Source organism: Acomys russatus, chromosome 19 (genome assembly GCF_903995435.1).
Source record: "Acomys russatus chromosome 19, mAcoRus1.1, whole genome shotgun sequence".
Lineage (NCBI taxonomy): Eukaryota > Metazoa > Chordata > Mammalia > Rodentia > Muridae > Acomys > Acomys russatus.
In genome coordinates, this window is record NC_067155.1 from 52,589,586 (window position 1) to 52,604,067 (window position 14,482).

At 44.3% G+C, this 14,482-nt stretch overlaps 1 protein-coding gene across 1 annotated transcript in view; it reads right to left on the reverse strand.

Moving 5' to 3' along the window:
- Kntc1 (kinetochore associated 1) overlaps positions 1 to 14,482 on the reverse strand; it is a 68,580-nt gene that overhangs the window by 27,305 nt on the left and 26,793 nt on the right. Inside the window, exons 26-39 of the mRNA XM_051161491.1 lie at positions 13,961 to 14,059; positions 12,651 to 12,754; positions 12,424 to 12,523; positions 11,709 to 11,843; positions 10,322 to 10,441; positions 8,648 to 8,720; positions 7,031 to 7,098; positions 6,316 to 6,596; positions 5,750 to 5,922; positions 5,187 to 5,284; positions 3,946 to 4,084; positions 3,084 to 3,140; positions 2,042 to 2,205; positions 1,459 to 1,563 (exon numbers count right to left, since the gene is read on the reverse strand). Of these exons, the coding sequence (XP_051017448.1) occupies positions 1,459 to 1,563; positions 2,042 to 2,205; positions 3,084 to 3,140; positions 3,946 to 4,084; positions 5,187 to 5,284; positions 5,750 to 5,922; positions 6,316 to 6,596; positions 7,031 to 7,098; positions 8,648 to 8,720; positions 10,322 to 10,441; positions 11,709 to 11,843; positions 12,424 to 12,523; positions 12,651 to 12,754; positions 13,961 to 14,059 (1,716 nt within the window). The remainder of the gene's footprint in view (positions 1 to 1,458; positions 1,564 to 2,041; positions 2,206 to 3,083; positions 3,141 to 3,945; positions 4,085 to 5,186; positions 5,285 to 5,749; positions 5,923 to 6,315; positions 6,597 to 7,030; positions 7,099 to 8,647; positions 8,721 to 10,321; positions 10,442 to 11,708; positions 11,844 to 12,423; positions 12,524 to 12,650; positions 12,755 to 13,960; positions 14,060 to 14,482) is intronic.

Below are 14,482 nucleotides of genomic sequence, written 5' to 3' on the forward strand. Positions count from 1 at the left end.
CTGCACCTTAACGTGGAGACTCCCAGATTAAAGCTGGATAAAAGATGGTAATTAAAGTAACACCAGGGCTTGGGCCTTTAAAAACAAATGTATTATTGTTTTATGTGTATGGATGTTTTGTCTACATGGGTACAGTATGTGTGTAGCACTTGCAGAGGCCAGAAGAGGGTGTCAAATCCCCTGGAATTGGAGTTACAGAACTCTGTGAATTGCCATGTAGGTACTGGGAAGCAAACCCAGGTCCTCTGGAGGAGCAGCCAATACTCTCAACCATTGCACCATCTCTCCAGCCCCAAGACTTGGCCCCTAAAAAAAAAATGTCCACACCCTATATTTGACCACTTCCCCTTGGTGGGGAGGCCTGGTGGCACTCAGAGAAAGGATAAGCAGGCTACCAAGATGAGACTTGAGAAGCCATGACCATACAATGGGGGAGGAGGTCTCCCTCAGTCACAGACATAGGGGAGGGGAATAGGGGGAAAGCAGGAGGGAGGGAGGAATGGGAAGATACAAGGGATGGGATAACAATTGAGATGTAATCTGAATAAAGTAATAAAAAAAAATGTCCACACAGTAAAGATTTCAGCCTTGCAGGCATACCTCTGTAGCAGTAAGTCACTGCTTTTCTAATGGCAGGAGAACGACCTCACAGCCACAGACAGCACACAAGGTGGTTCCTAAGGCTGTAACCCTTTAATACAACTCCTCACGCGCTGGTAACCCCCAATTATAGATGATTTTGTTGCTACATTCTAACTGTAATTTTGCTACTTGTATGAATGGTAATGTAAACATCTGACGGGGCTGTGACCCACAGGTGGAGAACCACTGTAAAGCAATCTGACCGCGTGCTAAGGGAGACCTGGGATCCACCGCCGGGAAGGCAAGGCAGAAAGCTTTTGGCAGCTTGGGTTCAGCTTGTCCTATATTGAGTTTCAGTCCTGTCTGCGGGGCAGGGGGCGGAGGGGGAGGGTTGTCTTACTAATTAATCTAACAAATAAATAGAAACCTAGTGCCCAATAAAATAATAATAATTTTTCCCCTCTAAGAAGCTCATTAAAACTAGAGGCTTTATATATGCCTATGATGCCAGCTCTTTGAGGCAGGAGAATCAGGAGTTTAGGGTCATATTTGGCTACATGCTGAATTCAAATGTGAGACTAGCTTGTGCTACACAAGACCCTGTTGCGAAGGGGAATCTTTTCTTTTAAGAGACTAATAACTCAAGATTTCTGTAAGGAAACCCTGGCATAGGACTATAAACTATATGCAAGGATCATTATTATATTTCACTCCATCAAATAGAATAACAGATTTAAGGGGAAGAAATGAAAAGGATTTATCCACGTTAGCAACAGTGCTTGGTGGTTACACTGGTTCTCGGAGCTTCTGAATGGTAGAACTCTAACAACCAATACATGAGCGGCTCAAAACAACCCAGCCAGCCATAGTACTCACTTTGTGCAGGAGAGTCGTGGCATTTCCTCTGATAAACACAATGGACTTTTCTTGCAATTCCATGACAGCATTCCTTGAATTTGCCAATGTAGCCTCACCAAGCAACTTTCAGAAAAGGACAGAAGAGTTTTTAAGTCCCCTTTGATGTGCCATTCTGAAAACTGCACTCAGGAGACAGAGGCAGGTCGATCTGTGAGTTCAAGGCAAGCTTGGGCTACAAGATACTCTGTCAAAAATATTCCCGGACAGACAACAGCAATAAAACCCCAACAACAACAACCACCACCACCAACAGGCAAATACTGTGTTGAGATTAAAGAATTGGCAACCAAACCAAAAGCTTTGGGTAACTAAATGTTTACATTCCAAGTTATGAATTTCTACATTTGCAAATGGAGACTCTCGGGGATCTTAACCGACTGTGTACAGACGTCCTGGAATCTCGGCAGACGCTAGACAGGTATATATCTTGTAGTTAACAAACACTTATCTATGTCTTCACTATGGGGCCAACAGGAAAATTGGTTTGGCAGAGCTTTTGACAATTACCCAAAAGTGAAACCGTTTATTATGAAAGGCATACCTTTTCACTCAGACTGATACTCATGACGTTTGACATGGAGTGCTGCAGGCAGGTACCAAAGGAGCCAACCACAAACCTCAGCGCCAGCTCCCACTGACTAGACTCCTGAAGGTTCCGGAGCAGAGCAGAGATGGAAGTTACAATGGGGGAAATAAGGCTGTTTCCTGAAACATGAGATGATTTTCAGTAAGTATCTTCTTTAACAATAAAAAAAGTCAGACAAATGCCGGGCGTGGTGGCGCACGCCTTTAATCCCAGTACTTGGGAGGCAGAGGCAGGCAGATCGCTGTGAGTTCGAGGCCAGCCTGGTCAACAAAGTGAGTCCAGGATGGCCAAGGCTACACAGGGAAACCCTGTCTCGAAAAACCAAAAAAAAAAAAAAAAGGTCAAGACAAATATTTATTCAGTGCATATGTGTGCATCTCTGAGTGTGTTTATGTATACTGTGGGTGTGCAGAAGTTTTTGAGGGTCAGAAGAAGGTGTCAGAGGGAACTGGAGTTACAGGGAGTTGAGTTTCCATATGAGTGCTGGAAACTGACTATAGGTCCTCTGTAACAACAGCCAGGATCTTAACCACTGAGCCCCGCCCCTTTTAAAAAACTTTAATAATAATCATTGTTCTGGGAAACTGCCTTTAGGGATGGCCTATTTCCTCAAGAGGAAGAGCCACAGAATTCATTCCCAAAGTCAGTAAAGGAAAGAGTTAACACAAAGCTGCATTTAAACTGGAAAATAACTAAGTCTATAGATATTGAGATGGGCTGGTTATAATATCCATATATTTTTTAAAGTTTAGATGCTTAAATTATTGGCAGGAAGAAGCATTTCTTTATATAGATAACTAAAACTTAAGAAGCGTCATTAAAGTTAATACAATTAGATAAACCATGTAATTGTCCGACTTTTCAAAATGTAACAATTATATCAAGGATGTTATGATAAATTCACATTCAAAATTTCAATATGCACAAATTTATGCTTTAAATTATCTTAACAATTGTGAGTTTGTAAAATTATAATATTATATATTTCTAATCATACCTTCACTAGTGGAGCAGTATGGTAAACTTATAGAATCCAAAGGATATCGTTTGCTTTCTACAAAAGAGAAAAAGAAATTAACTAAGACTAAATAATATAACTCTAACAAAGGGCCAAACTCAGTATCATTGAAATTGCATTATTGTCAAATAATGCTCTAAAGCAAAACACTGCTGTAAGAAGCAGAGTGAATAACAGAACTCAATGCTGAGCATGATGATGCATGCCTGAAACCCCAGCACTCCCACGGCAGAGTCAAGCCTGGGCTACACGGTGATGCCCTCTCTCAAAACAAAACCTCCAAAATAAGACCAACAAACCGAGCCAACAAAAAGCCTAAACAGCACACCCAGCATGTCCAGACAAATGTACAATCTGTAAGTAGCCAAACTGAATGTAGCCGCATCAAGATGGAAAACCAGAAGCGCACAATCACCCCCAAGCCCCTCACAGCCTTGGGCAGCATGTGACTACTAGGCCCGTAGTGCTGCTTGGGGAGGTGCAGGTCAGGCTCTGGGTGTTCAAGCCTAGTGCTGTTTCCAGCTTGCTCTCTGTGCTCATGGTGCCTTTTGAAGACATGAGTCTAAGTTCCCTTTTCTGCTGCCATGATGAACTCTTTACTCACTGGAACCGCAGCCAAAATTAACTCCTCTCCCATAAGCTGCTTTTAGAGTGACATCACCTACCACAGCTTAGGGTGGACCTAGTTTCCCCTTGGGTAAATGACATGGATAAACGCATTCCTTTGCAGTTGTATTCTTAAACATATAAATGTACCTTGTTGGATGTAGTTCAAGCCTCTATAGCTCCAGTGTGCATAAAGCCAAAATAGGCAAAAAATAATGATACATGTGAGATTCACCTGCAAGGGGCACCACTGATGAAATCAACTCATAGATAACTGGCAGCACCACCTGTGACTCAAGCACGATTCCATCTTCACTGAAGAAGTCACTGTAGGACCACTCTTCATACGGATCCTTGTGTGTTCCAAAGGTAGCCTAAACAGCAATCCAAATAGAAAAGCCAGTGCTAGGTACACTGCAACACATACCAAGCTGAATAAGGAGTCAAGTTGAGAGCCAACAGCTTTAAAAAAAAAAAAAAAAAGGTTTGTTTCTATTAATTTGAATTATATGTAGGTCTGTATGTGTGCATGTGGAAGAGAGCGGTGTTGGATTCCCCTAGAGTCTGATTTACAGACCCTTGAGAGCTGCCTGCTGTGGGTTGTGGTGGTTTAAAAACAAATGGTCCCCACAGAGTCATGTGTTTGAACGCTGGGCCCACAGGGAATGGCACTATTAGGTGTGGCCTTTTTGGAGCTAGACGCTCCAAGCCTCCACCTGCATGCTGCTATGCTTCCCACCACAGTAACGGACTACGCCTCTGAATCTGTGAGCCAGCCAAAAACAATCAATATCCTTTATAAGAGTTGCCATGGTCATGGTGTCTCTTCACAGCAAGAAAACCCTAAGACATGGGTGATTGGAACTGAATTTGGGTCCTAGGGAAGAGTTGCAAATGCTCTTAACCACTGAGTCATCTCTCCAGCCCAAGAAGCCAATAGCTTTGATGTTTAAATGCAGCTCTGTAGAGTCAGTGGGATCCTGGAGTCCACAGACTAGGCATGACCAACTTTAGATTAAACCTATTCAGAAAAATGTGGAGATGATGAAAGCATGAGAGATGTGTGTGGGTTCTATGTAAGTGTTACTCAAGTGTGGATAAGGGATTGCAGCACCCACAGACGCTGGCACCTCTAAGAGGAGGGGCAGACAGGCCTATAAGCAATTTCTTCTGTGCATACTGAGGGAAAATGGTATTTGGTACTCTTCTTCAGTTGGTGACTTGTAAAAATATCACTTCAATAGGTCAACATCCAGAGAGGCCTTGCTGAAGGCCCTATGCTTCACAAAGCAGTTCAAATAAAAAACAACTGTGCGGGGGGCCTTCGTGGCATTTTAGAGGACAGTTTTCCAGAGGAGAGCAAGAAAAGGTTAAGTGGTGAGGTAGGCGTTTCTGTGAACTGTGCACATGATGGGAAGGGCCACACGTTGGGCTAGCATCAGTTTTGTTTACAGAAATAAAATTCACGTCACTTACTTTCATCAGAATCCCACAGTCATCCATCTGGCATTGTCTGGAAAGCTCCACAGCGGTTAAAGTATATTTACTTAGTTCTAAAGCATCTAGCAAAATATCTGAAAGAAAGTGGACAGAATCACCGAACTCCTATCTTCTGCCTTTAGAATAACGAGACAACCTTCTTATGATCCCCAGGAAGGTCAGGGGTAGACAGCAAGCTCACCACAGAGCTCTGACTACTGCAAACAAACACAGTTCACATCTCTGCTTAAGCTTGCTTCCAAAGACCTCCATGTGGGGAGGTCAGGGACACCATGGTCGCACAAAAGCAAACCTCATCTATAATAAGAAATGACAGTGGTAATGGGTTCACTGACTGGCTGACTGATTGGCTAGTCTTGGGATGATGGATCCTCCTGTCTCTCAGACACCAAACTGCAAGGATTAGAGGGGACAAGCACACCTGGTTGTTGTTTTAAAATTATGGTGTCCTGGTGCAAGAAGAAGCTGTCTCTTGTGTGGTCATCAGGGAGAGAATGTGGGAGATGTGGGTACAATGAACAATTTATGCATCTCATCACCTGGACTGCAGATGGTGGCAGCTTGGCACGCAAGCTCATGGATCTCAGAAGGAAGATTTAGTCCGACTGGAGCTGCCATTGGGACATTGTCAGCCAGCATCTGACAGAGTTTCTGACACACCAGGAACAGTAGCCTCCCCGTGTCAGCATTGCAGTAATGCTTAAGCAAGTCTCTGCAGAGGAGAGACATGTGGGAGCTCGGATTCTTGTCAAGAGCACAGGCCCTTGTCCTTCCTGCGTTCACATCTAACCACTAACAGCAACACATGAAACACCTTAAAAATACTTTCACAGCACAGGGTGTGATCCATTTTCAAAGTGCTTTAGTTACCCTTAAGATCAAGGTGCACAGAAGCTGACGTTCAACAGTCATGTGACCAACTGAGCAGGTCTATTTTCCTTCTGTGCCACTATTTTTAGACACACAGGCCCCAAAATAGGCTTTCAGTAAACCAAGAATCACTTTTCTGAAAATGAAAGTGGCCCTGGCCCTCCCTGTGCTTAGCGGGGACACACAGAGCAAATGCCACTTTCAGACAAGCTGGGCGAGGTGGGGACCCAGTCACCTGCATCTGCTCAGAGCTGCTCCCACCTTCCCGTCCTTCAAGGCTCGCAAGGCCAGCTCTGCCTCCAGCTCTTGGACAGACACCTGCAGGGCTAATGCCTGTCTGTGCAGCTTTGACTTCATGTTCAAGTTTGTCCTGCTGGCTAGGGTGGGCCCCAGGGGTGCCCTGAGCTGATGCTTGGCCTGGGCATCTTCATGTGCCTTAATACACTCTTCTCGAAGGCGGGCTACCAGGGCACTGCTGCTGTAATCCTCAAATGGAAGGAAGACCTCGAAGCTTTCCTGCATCAAAGCGAGACAGAGCCCCAAGTCTACTCCATGTTCAACTCAGGACTGAGTTTCACCCTCTCCTTCAGAAATTACTCCCTTATAAAATTAGGAATTTAAGGTCTTTATGGCTCAAAGTAACAAAATACCAACATTAAAAGTTAAGAAAAAAAAAAAGTTAAGAAAATAGCTCAGAGTTCGAGGCGTGCCTGGTCTACAAAGCAAGTTCAGGACAGCCAAGGCTACACAGAAAAACCCTGTCTCATAAAACAAACAAACAAACAAACAAAAAGAAACTAGAAATATACCAAAAATTATCAAGCAATACTTATGATACATGAATTACATCTCAATAAAGTTGCTGAGAAAGACCGAACCAGTGCATCCCAGTCTCTGAAGGCTGAAGACGCTGAGGCCATGTGCACTGACTGGGTGCATAATAGCTTTACCTGTAAACTAGCAACCACTTGAAATCGCTTCAGGAATTCTTCAGATTCATCCTTCTTCTGTAGATTGTCTGTAAATTACATTTTTAAAAGTTACAGCTGCATCACACATTCCCATACACTCTAATTTGAATTTCCCCCAGAACACCACAACAACAGGAGGCAGGGTCTCTGGGAGGCGCCTGAAATGTCACCATGAACAGGCTGATCGTGGATCGATAGGTTACTTCAAAAGTGCTCAGCGGTTCTAGCTCTGGTCTTTCTGGATGCATGGCGCCTCTGTCACATGACAACACAGCAAAGCCCCTAGCAGACCCTGAGCAGATGCTGCCACCAAGTCCTTGACTTCTCGGTCTTCAGAGTATAAGCTAAATAAACTACTACTCTTACGAATTACCCAATTTTGGGTATATTGTTACTACAAGCACACAAGAACATACAACATCTTGTCTAGAGGTGGCGCACGCCTTTAATCCCAGCCCTTGGGAGACAGAGGCAGGTGGATGTCTGTGAGTTCGAGGCCAGCCTGGTATACCAAGAAAGTCCAGGACAGTCAAGGCTACACAGAGAAATCCTGTCTCAAAATAAATAAATAAATAAATAAAAAAGGAACATACAACATTATCAGGATTTTTTTTTAAAGTCAACATATAAATTAGCTTTGATTTTCTTGTAAGTCTTCTGTGTTGATTTTTAGTTGCCAATGTAACAATTTTTTTTTTTAGATCAGGCTGGCCTTGAACTCACAGAGATCCACCTGCCTATGTCTCCTGAGTGCTGGGATTAAAGGCGTGCACCACTACTGTCTGACCAATTTAACAATTTTTAAAATTTGACTTATCGTTTGTGTATGAGTGTTGTTTGTGTGTGTGTGCACATACACACATGTGCCATAGCACGCATGTTGAGGTCAGAGAAAAACTTTACGGAGCAGGCTCTGTCCTTCCCCATTTACGTGGCTCTCAGGGATTGAGCTTGGGCTGTCAGGCTTGCCTGTGAAGTGCCTTTACCTCACTGCCCCGATATGACATAACTGCAGTTCAAAGAAAGATCAAATCTGAAAAAAGAAACATCTTCTTTCAGGAGGTAGAAAAGGGAAGTTTAAGGGTTTTAATTAAACAGCAGGGGCTGGAAAGACAAATCAGTAGTTAAGAGCATGCTATGCTCTTCCAGAGGACCAGAGTTCAATTCCCAGCACCCACACCAGGTAGCTGACAACCAACCACCTCTAGAGGGGCCCAACTCCTCTCTCGCCTGCAGACACACCCACATATACACGACTGAGTATATACACATATAATTAAAAATAGTAAGATGTAAAAAGAATGGCAAGCCTTTTGAAATGAATTAAACCCCACTCCCCAAGAAAGTTACTCTCTCAACTGTTTTAAGTGCAAGTTTAAAGGGGCTTTCTCTCTTATCATAGCCAACAGCCACAGCAGGCATCCAGTTCCTGAAACGTGGAAACAGAAAAGAGGTCAAGTTTACATGCTCTCATCTTACATGACTAATAAAAAGATGAGATTTTTCGTATGGAAAGATGGGTACAGTCAGACAATCAGCACTTCGGTGAGCTTTGGAACAAGACCCAAGCTGAGCGGCAGGGGCTGGGGAGACTACCTTTCTGAATATCACACAGGATTTTGAGAATATCCACCGATGTCTTTGCCACAGATATTCTCCAGGCCTTGTCCTGAAATGTGCAAAGTGAAATCTACTTCATTTCTGTTCACCTCAGCTGAGCACAGACAGAAACACACACAAGAACCATGGGACCACAGGCTGGGGACAGTGGCAGAGCATTTGCCTAGCATGCCTCAGGCCTGAGTTCACTCCTCAGTGCCAACAAAAAACCCGAAACAAAAGAGCACAGAGGAAACAAACAGAAAAACCAGCCAAGAAACCAGAAAAACACTAAAACAAGTGGTTGAGGTTATGTGTAGCTCCGGCCAGGCAGCTGCAAGGCTGCACGAGTGTCACAAAAGCTAAGCAGGAGGAATCCACCAACACGGCCTCTTGAACTAGCAGGGAAGACGGGCTAACCTATGGCCTTTGAACTACACTATAATCAACAGCCCTTCTTTTTCTCGTGGAGTCACACTAAACATCTGCAAATTTTCTCAGGTCAAAAGTTCAAGAGAATAGAGTGGAGGGCCTGTGGAGGCTTATGTAATCTAATTATGCTTTCAGCAATTACTTTGAAAGATTTAACAGAAGAGAGAAGGAAAAAATAAACAAACAAAAAAGCTTTAATTTAATGGACGGACGCGATGAGGAGTGGAGCAGCGCAGGACACTGCGCTCAGCCATCAGCAGTACATGTGCACAGCACCAGTGGCAGTTCCAAAAGGGGTCGGAGTGGAGGCTCTGCTACTGTCTAATAAACCAGAAAGTCATTTGTTTGTTTGTTTGTTTTTTGTTTTGTTTTTCGAGACAGGGTCTCTCTGTGTATCTTTGACTGTCCTGGACTCTCTTTGTAGACCAGGCTGACCTCGAACTCACAGTAATCCGCCTGCCTCTGCCTCCCATGTGCTGGGATTTAAGGCGTGTGCCACCACTGCCTAGCTCAGGAAGTCATTTAAGGTCTCACTTTCTACTGTTAATCCACAATGTGACCTACTTCACAATTTCATATGAAGATGAAGTAAGTTATTTAAAGCTGGGAGACATTTCTCAAGGTTTAAAAAAATCCAACTGTTTTGGTAAATTAGATACTTGGATTCTTTTTTTACTTTGTGTGTGTTTGTGTGTGTGTGTGAGGGTGGAGGGAGGGAGAAGGGAGGGAGGGAGAGGGAAAGGGAGAGAGAGAGAGAGAGAGAGAGAGAGAGAGAGAGAGAGAGAGAGAGAGAGAGAGAAACAGGAGACCATTTTGCTCTTCTGTGTGTGTGTGTGTGAGAGAGAGAGACAGAGACAGAGAGACAGAGAGAGAGAGAGAGAGAGAGAGAGAGAGAGAGACAGAGAGACAGACAGACAGACAGACAGACAGGAAAACAGGAGACTTAGTCTTACTATTTAGCTCAGCCTGGTTTAGAATTCATTCTATAGACCAGTAGGCTGGCTGCCTCCCCGCCCAGCATGGAAGCTGTAAGCCACCACTGTGATACTTGGCTTCTTATCACTGAAGCCGTGAACCGGCTCTATTGAAGGCATCTTTAAGCTTCAGTGACTTCTTCTGAAACAAGGACTTACAATGGAGCCAGGCGGGCCTGGAAGTCAAGGCCCCTGGCCGTGCTGCCACCCCCTGCTGAGTTCCAGGCACATACCAACACTGCATCTCAGTTTATGAAAGCCTCACCTCTTCAGAGCTGTCTGGCTCTTCTTGCAATGCCAGTCGAGCCCAGGTGATGACTCTTTCTGCAGTGTTCTCAGCTTCACCAGGCGGTAGAGACCTCAGGAGCAGGAGGCCATCTTCACCCTGTCAACAGGGTTAGAAAGGAAGAGAACAGCTGGTCCTTACAAGGAATAGCTTGAACTCTTCTAGTTGAAAGTGATAAGAAAAAAACCCAACAAAACTCTCTGATCTGCGTTGCCTAGCATGATGGCCTGCGATCAAACAGTAGAATGGGAAAAAAAGATGTAAAGATATGTTGGAGAAAAAAAAAAAAGACTACAATTTAATATCTTTTAAAAATCTGAGGGCTAGAAAGATGGCTCAGAAGTTACAATCATTGCCTGTTCTTCTAGAGGTCTTGAGTTCATTTCCCAGCACCCAATGGTAGCTCACAGCCTCCTGTAACTGTAGACTCATGGGTTCTGATACCATCTTCTTGTGTGCAGATGTATAAGCAGACAAAGTATCTATATACATAAATAAAGAAATCTTTAAAAGTAAAATACAAGCATAAATCTGATAATTTGAAGAAGTATGGTAGCACATGCCTACAGCCTTAGTATGTGGCGGGGAGTTCAAAGACCACCCTGGGCTACATAGCATTCCAGGTCAGTTTGGGCCATAGAATGAGACCCTGTCTCCAAAAATAAGCAAAATCTGAAAATCCTAATTTTGGACAATAGTGGTATATTAGCTAAATTTACAATCAACCCAAAGTAGACATTATCTTACTACTTGGGCATGCCCATGGCTGCTGAATATGAAGCAACAAGATATTTAAAGTTACAAAAAAGTTGACAGTTCAGTGCCCAGCTTTGTAATTGGCATCAGCAAGCATGAGATCATAGTCTCAATTCTTGTTGTTTTTGTTTGTTTTTTGATTTTTCGAGACAGGGTCTCTCTGTGTAGCCTTCCTTGTCTACAGTCCTTGGCTGTCCTGGACTCGCTTTGTAGACCAGGCTAGCCTCAAACTCACCGCAGTCCGCCTGCCTCTGCTTCCCGAGTGCTGGGATTAAGGCGTGTGCCACCACACCCGGCTCCATAGTCTCAATTCTTAACACCTAAAAAACTCAGGTAGAAAAACCACACAACCACATACCCTATTTTAGAATCTAAGAGTCTTTGCCATATGTAAAACCTGAGTTTGAGCTGTACCAACTGAAGTGTAAAAGCCCATTAGCTAATAATCACAGGGCACTTTTGAAAAGCGCATACAAGTAGCTATTTGAGTATGCTGTTTTTGTGTTGCTACAGCTTATTTATTTTGTTTTGTTAAAGTAGCTTGGACAACTTGGTTTCTGTAAAGATATAGGCAGCAAAGCAGCCCTATGACACAATCTAAACTCCACACCTGTTCTTTATCCATCAGATCAATGATTCTTAGACTGTAGATTTCGTCATCGGACAGCCTGTACCCTTGGGCCACCTTCAGCGCATCTTCTAAAGAAGTCGGGACGTCTTGCTTGAGAATGTATCGGACTACCCTCTGGAAGACACAATACATATTTTTAACATGAAGACTCAGAGCCCAGAAACCATTTGCTTATGAAAAAAAAAAATGCCTTAAATATTTTTAAAATGTAGCAAAAAAAACATAAGCTGGATCTAAGATTAAACCATGATAGATAGAAGTGCGAGTCACAGGCCTTGAGCTCACTCCATGAAGCCAGCGTGGGAGAAGGGGCGACCTGAGCCTCTGACTTCTCCTCTTACCTCCACAAGCTTGCCACGGCACATGTGTGACCCACTGCCATACGGTACGACTGGCTCTATTAACTTTCCCACAGCCGGGCATGGTAGCGCACACCTTTAACCCCAGCACTTGGGAGGCAGAGACAGGACGATCACTGTGAGTTTGCGGCAAGCCTGGTCTAAAAAGCAAGTCCAGGACAGAGAAACCCTGTCTCAACTTCCCCCAACCCTTCCCAAAAAACCACAAAACCAACCACACACACACACACACACACACACACACACACACACACACACACACACACACACGCAACCCAGGAAAAAACTTTCCCACGCTGCCCTAGAAGTACAAGAAAATAGAAGGGACCACTTACCATTATTTCCTTGTTCAAGAGATTCACCTCTCTTATTCCATAGCCTCGCAAAAGTTTCTTCATTTCCATCAGCTTGTAACTTTCCTGCAATAACTTGACTCTAAAGGCAAGGCACTGGTATTACCGTGGCTGTGGGAAACAGCCGGTGGAAAGCATATGGCTGTAACCAAAGCTTGACGCTGGCGCAGGCAGGGCACAGGAACACTATCTGGTGACTGTACACTTACTTGGGGTGGTCCATTTCCAGGTGCTGTTTCACCAGCTGCTCCACAGCTGCACTCCAGGGAACCACGGCCTTGTACATTATCTTCAGCACTGCATCAAAGATGAGCTACAAAGAGATCACAGAGCAGCCTCAGATGCTCCTCCCGTGTAAGTGATTGGCACTGCAAACATTAAGTAAGGGCAGAGTGAGAGCGCTCTGTATGCCTGCAAAAGCGTGTGTGTACTCCATCACACAAAAGAACAATTTCAAAGCAGCTGTGGTGAGAGGTGCCTATAGTTCCAGGAATTGGTGGGTAGAAGGAAAAGGAACGGAAGTTCAAGGCTGGCCTAGAGAGATGGCTCAGCAGTCAAGAGCACTTGCTGCTCCTGCAGAGGACTCTAGTTCAGTTCCCAGAACCCAAAGCAGGTGGCTCACAACCATCTGAATTCCAGGAGCTCTGACACTCTCTTCTGACTCTGATGGGCACCAGGCACACATACAGTGAACATAACACAAAAGACAGAAGAAATAAACCTAAGAAAAAGTTCAAGAGCACCTCTTGCTAACTGATGGAGTGGATTTGGAGCAAGCCTGGGCTACTTGAGACCCTATCTCTGATAAAACACAACAAAACAAAGTTCAACAATCCGATTTTAAGTTCCTGGGACGCTGTCGGTCAGCAGCTGCCGATTCCCCCTCCACGCTCGTCTAGCTCCACACTTAGAAGCAGTTTCCATAGTTGACGCATGCTCCATTAGCTTACATGTCTACACTGCCTTCCGACCCTACGCACCCCTATTTACCTCCTCCACCTGCCCAGCTCCCACAGCTCCTCCTAACTTCATGCCCTCCTCTCTCTAACCCAGAGTCCATCAGTGCTGCCCTTACCTTTTAAATATTAAATGATTTGTTTATACTTATTGCTTCTCCAAGACTAGGCTTTGCATATGACCTAACATGCTAAATGCTGGGCTGCGGGCACGGCGACCCTGCCTTTATGGGGACTGATGATAGTGGGAAGCCAGAGTAAAGCCTAGCGCCAGCAAGTTAGGAGTTTCCATTCTAAGTAATCCCAGATGCTCAACAGGGAGGAATCCAACTGTCTACAGCAATATTTTTGCCAATGGGAATGAGGACATTATCTTCTTTTCCATAACCAAAGGAAATAAAAATATGCATGGTTTTATCTTCTTATTTTTTTCTTTACATTCTACAAAAATTTCCTTAACAAATACATGTCATTTTTATCAGCAGAAAACAGCTTAAGAGCTAACGTTCCAAAGGGAACTCCCTATCCAGGGCAGGAGAAGCCAGCAGTCGGAGCTTGCTTACGTCCGTGTCAGACAGGCATCCTATCACCGCCATGGCCTTCGCTTCCCACGCCGTGTCAAAGAGTGTCCTGGACTTTGAGCTACACCTCTTCAGCAAATCCTACGACAGAGAAATGCACATGCTTTGCAAATGACACAACTCTCAGTATGGACATGGTGGTGGCAGACACCTTTAATCCCAGCACCCCGGAAGCAGAGGCCTGCCTGGTCAACATACTTAGTTCAGGACAGCCAGGACTACACAGAGAAACCCTGTCTTGAAAAACAAACAAAATTTGAAACTCTTACTAAAGAGACATTAAATGGGCCAGGAAGATAATTGGCATAGGAAAGGCACCTGCTGGCCTGAGTCTGACCCCTCCTACTCACATGTTGAAAGGACTGACTCCCGAAAGTTGTTCTCCAACCTTTACATGGCTGCTGCTGCGGCATGTGCATGTTCAAACTCACATATACACATAATACACCACACACACACACACACACACACACACACACAAAACACAATTTAAAAAAGTTTTAA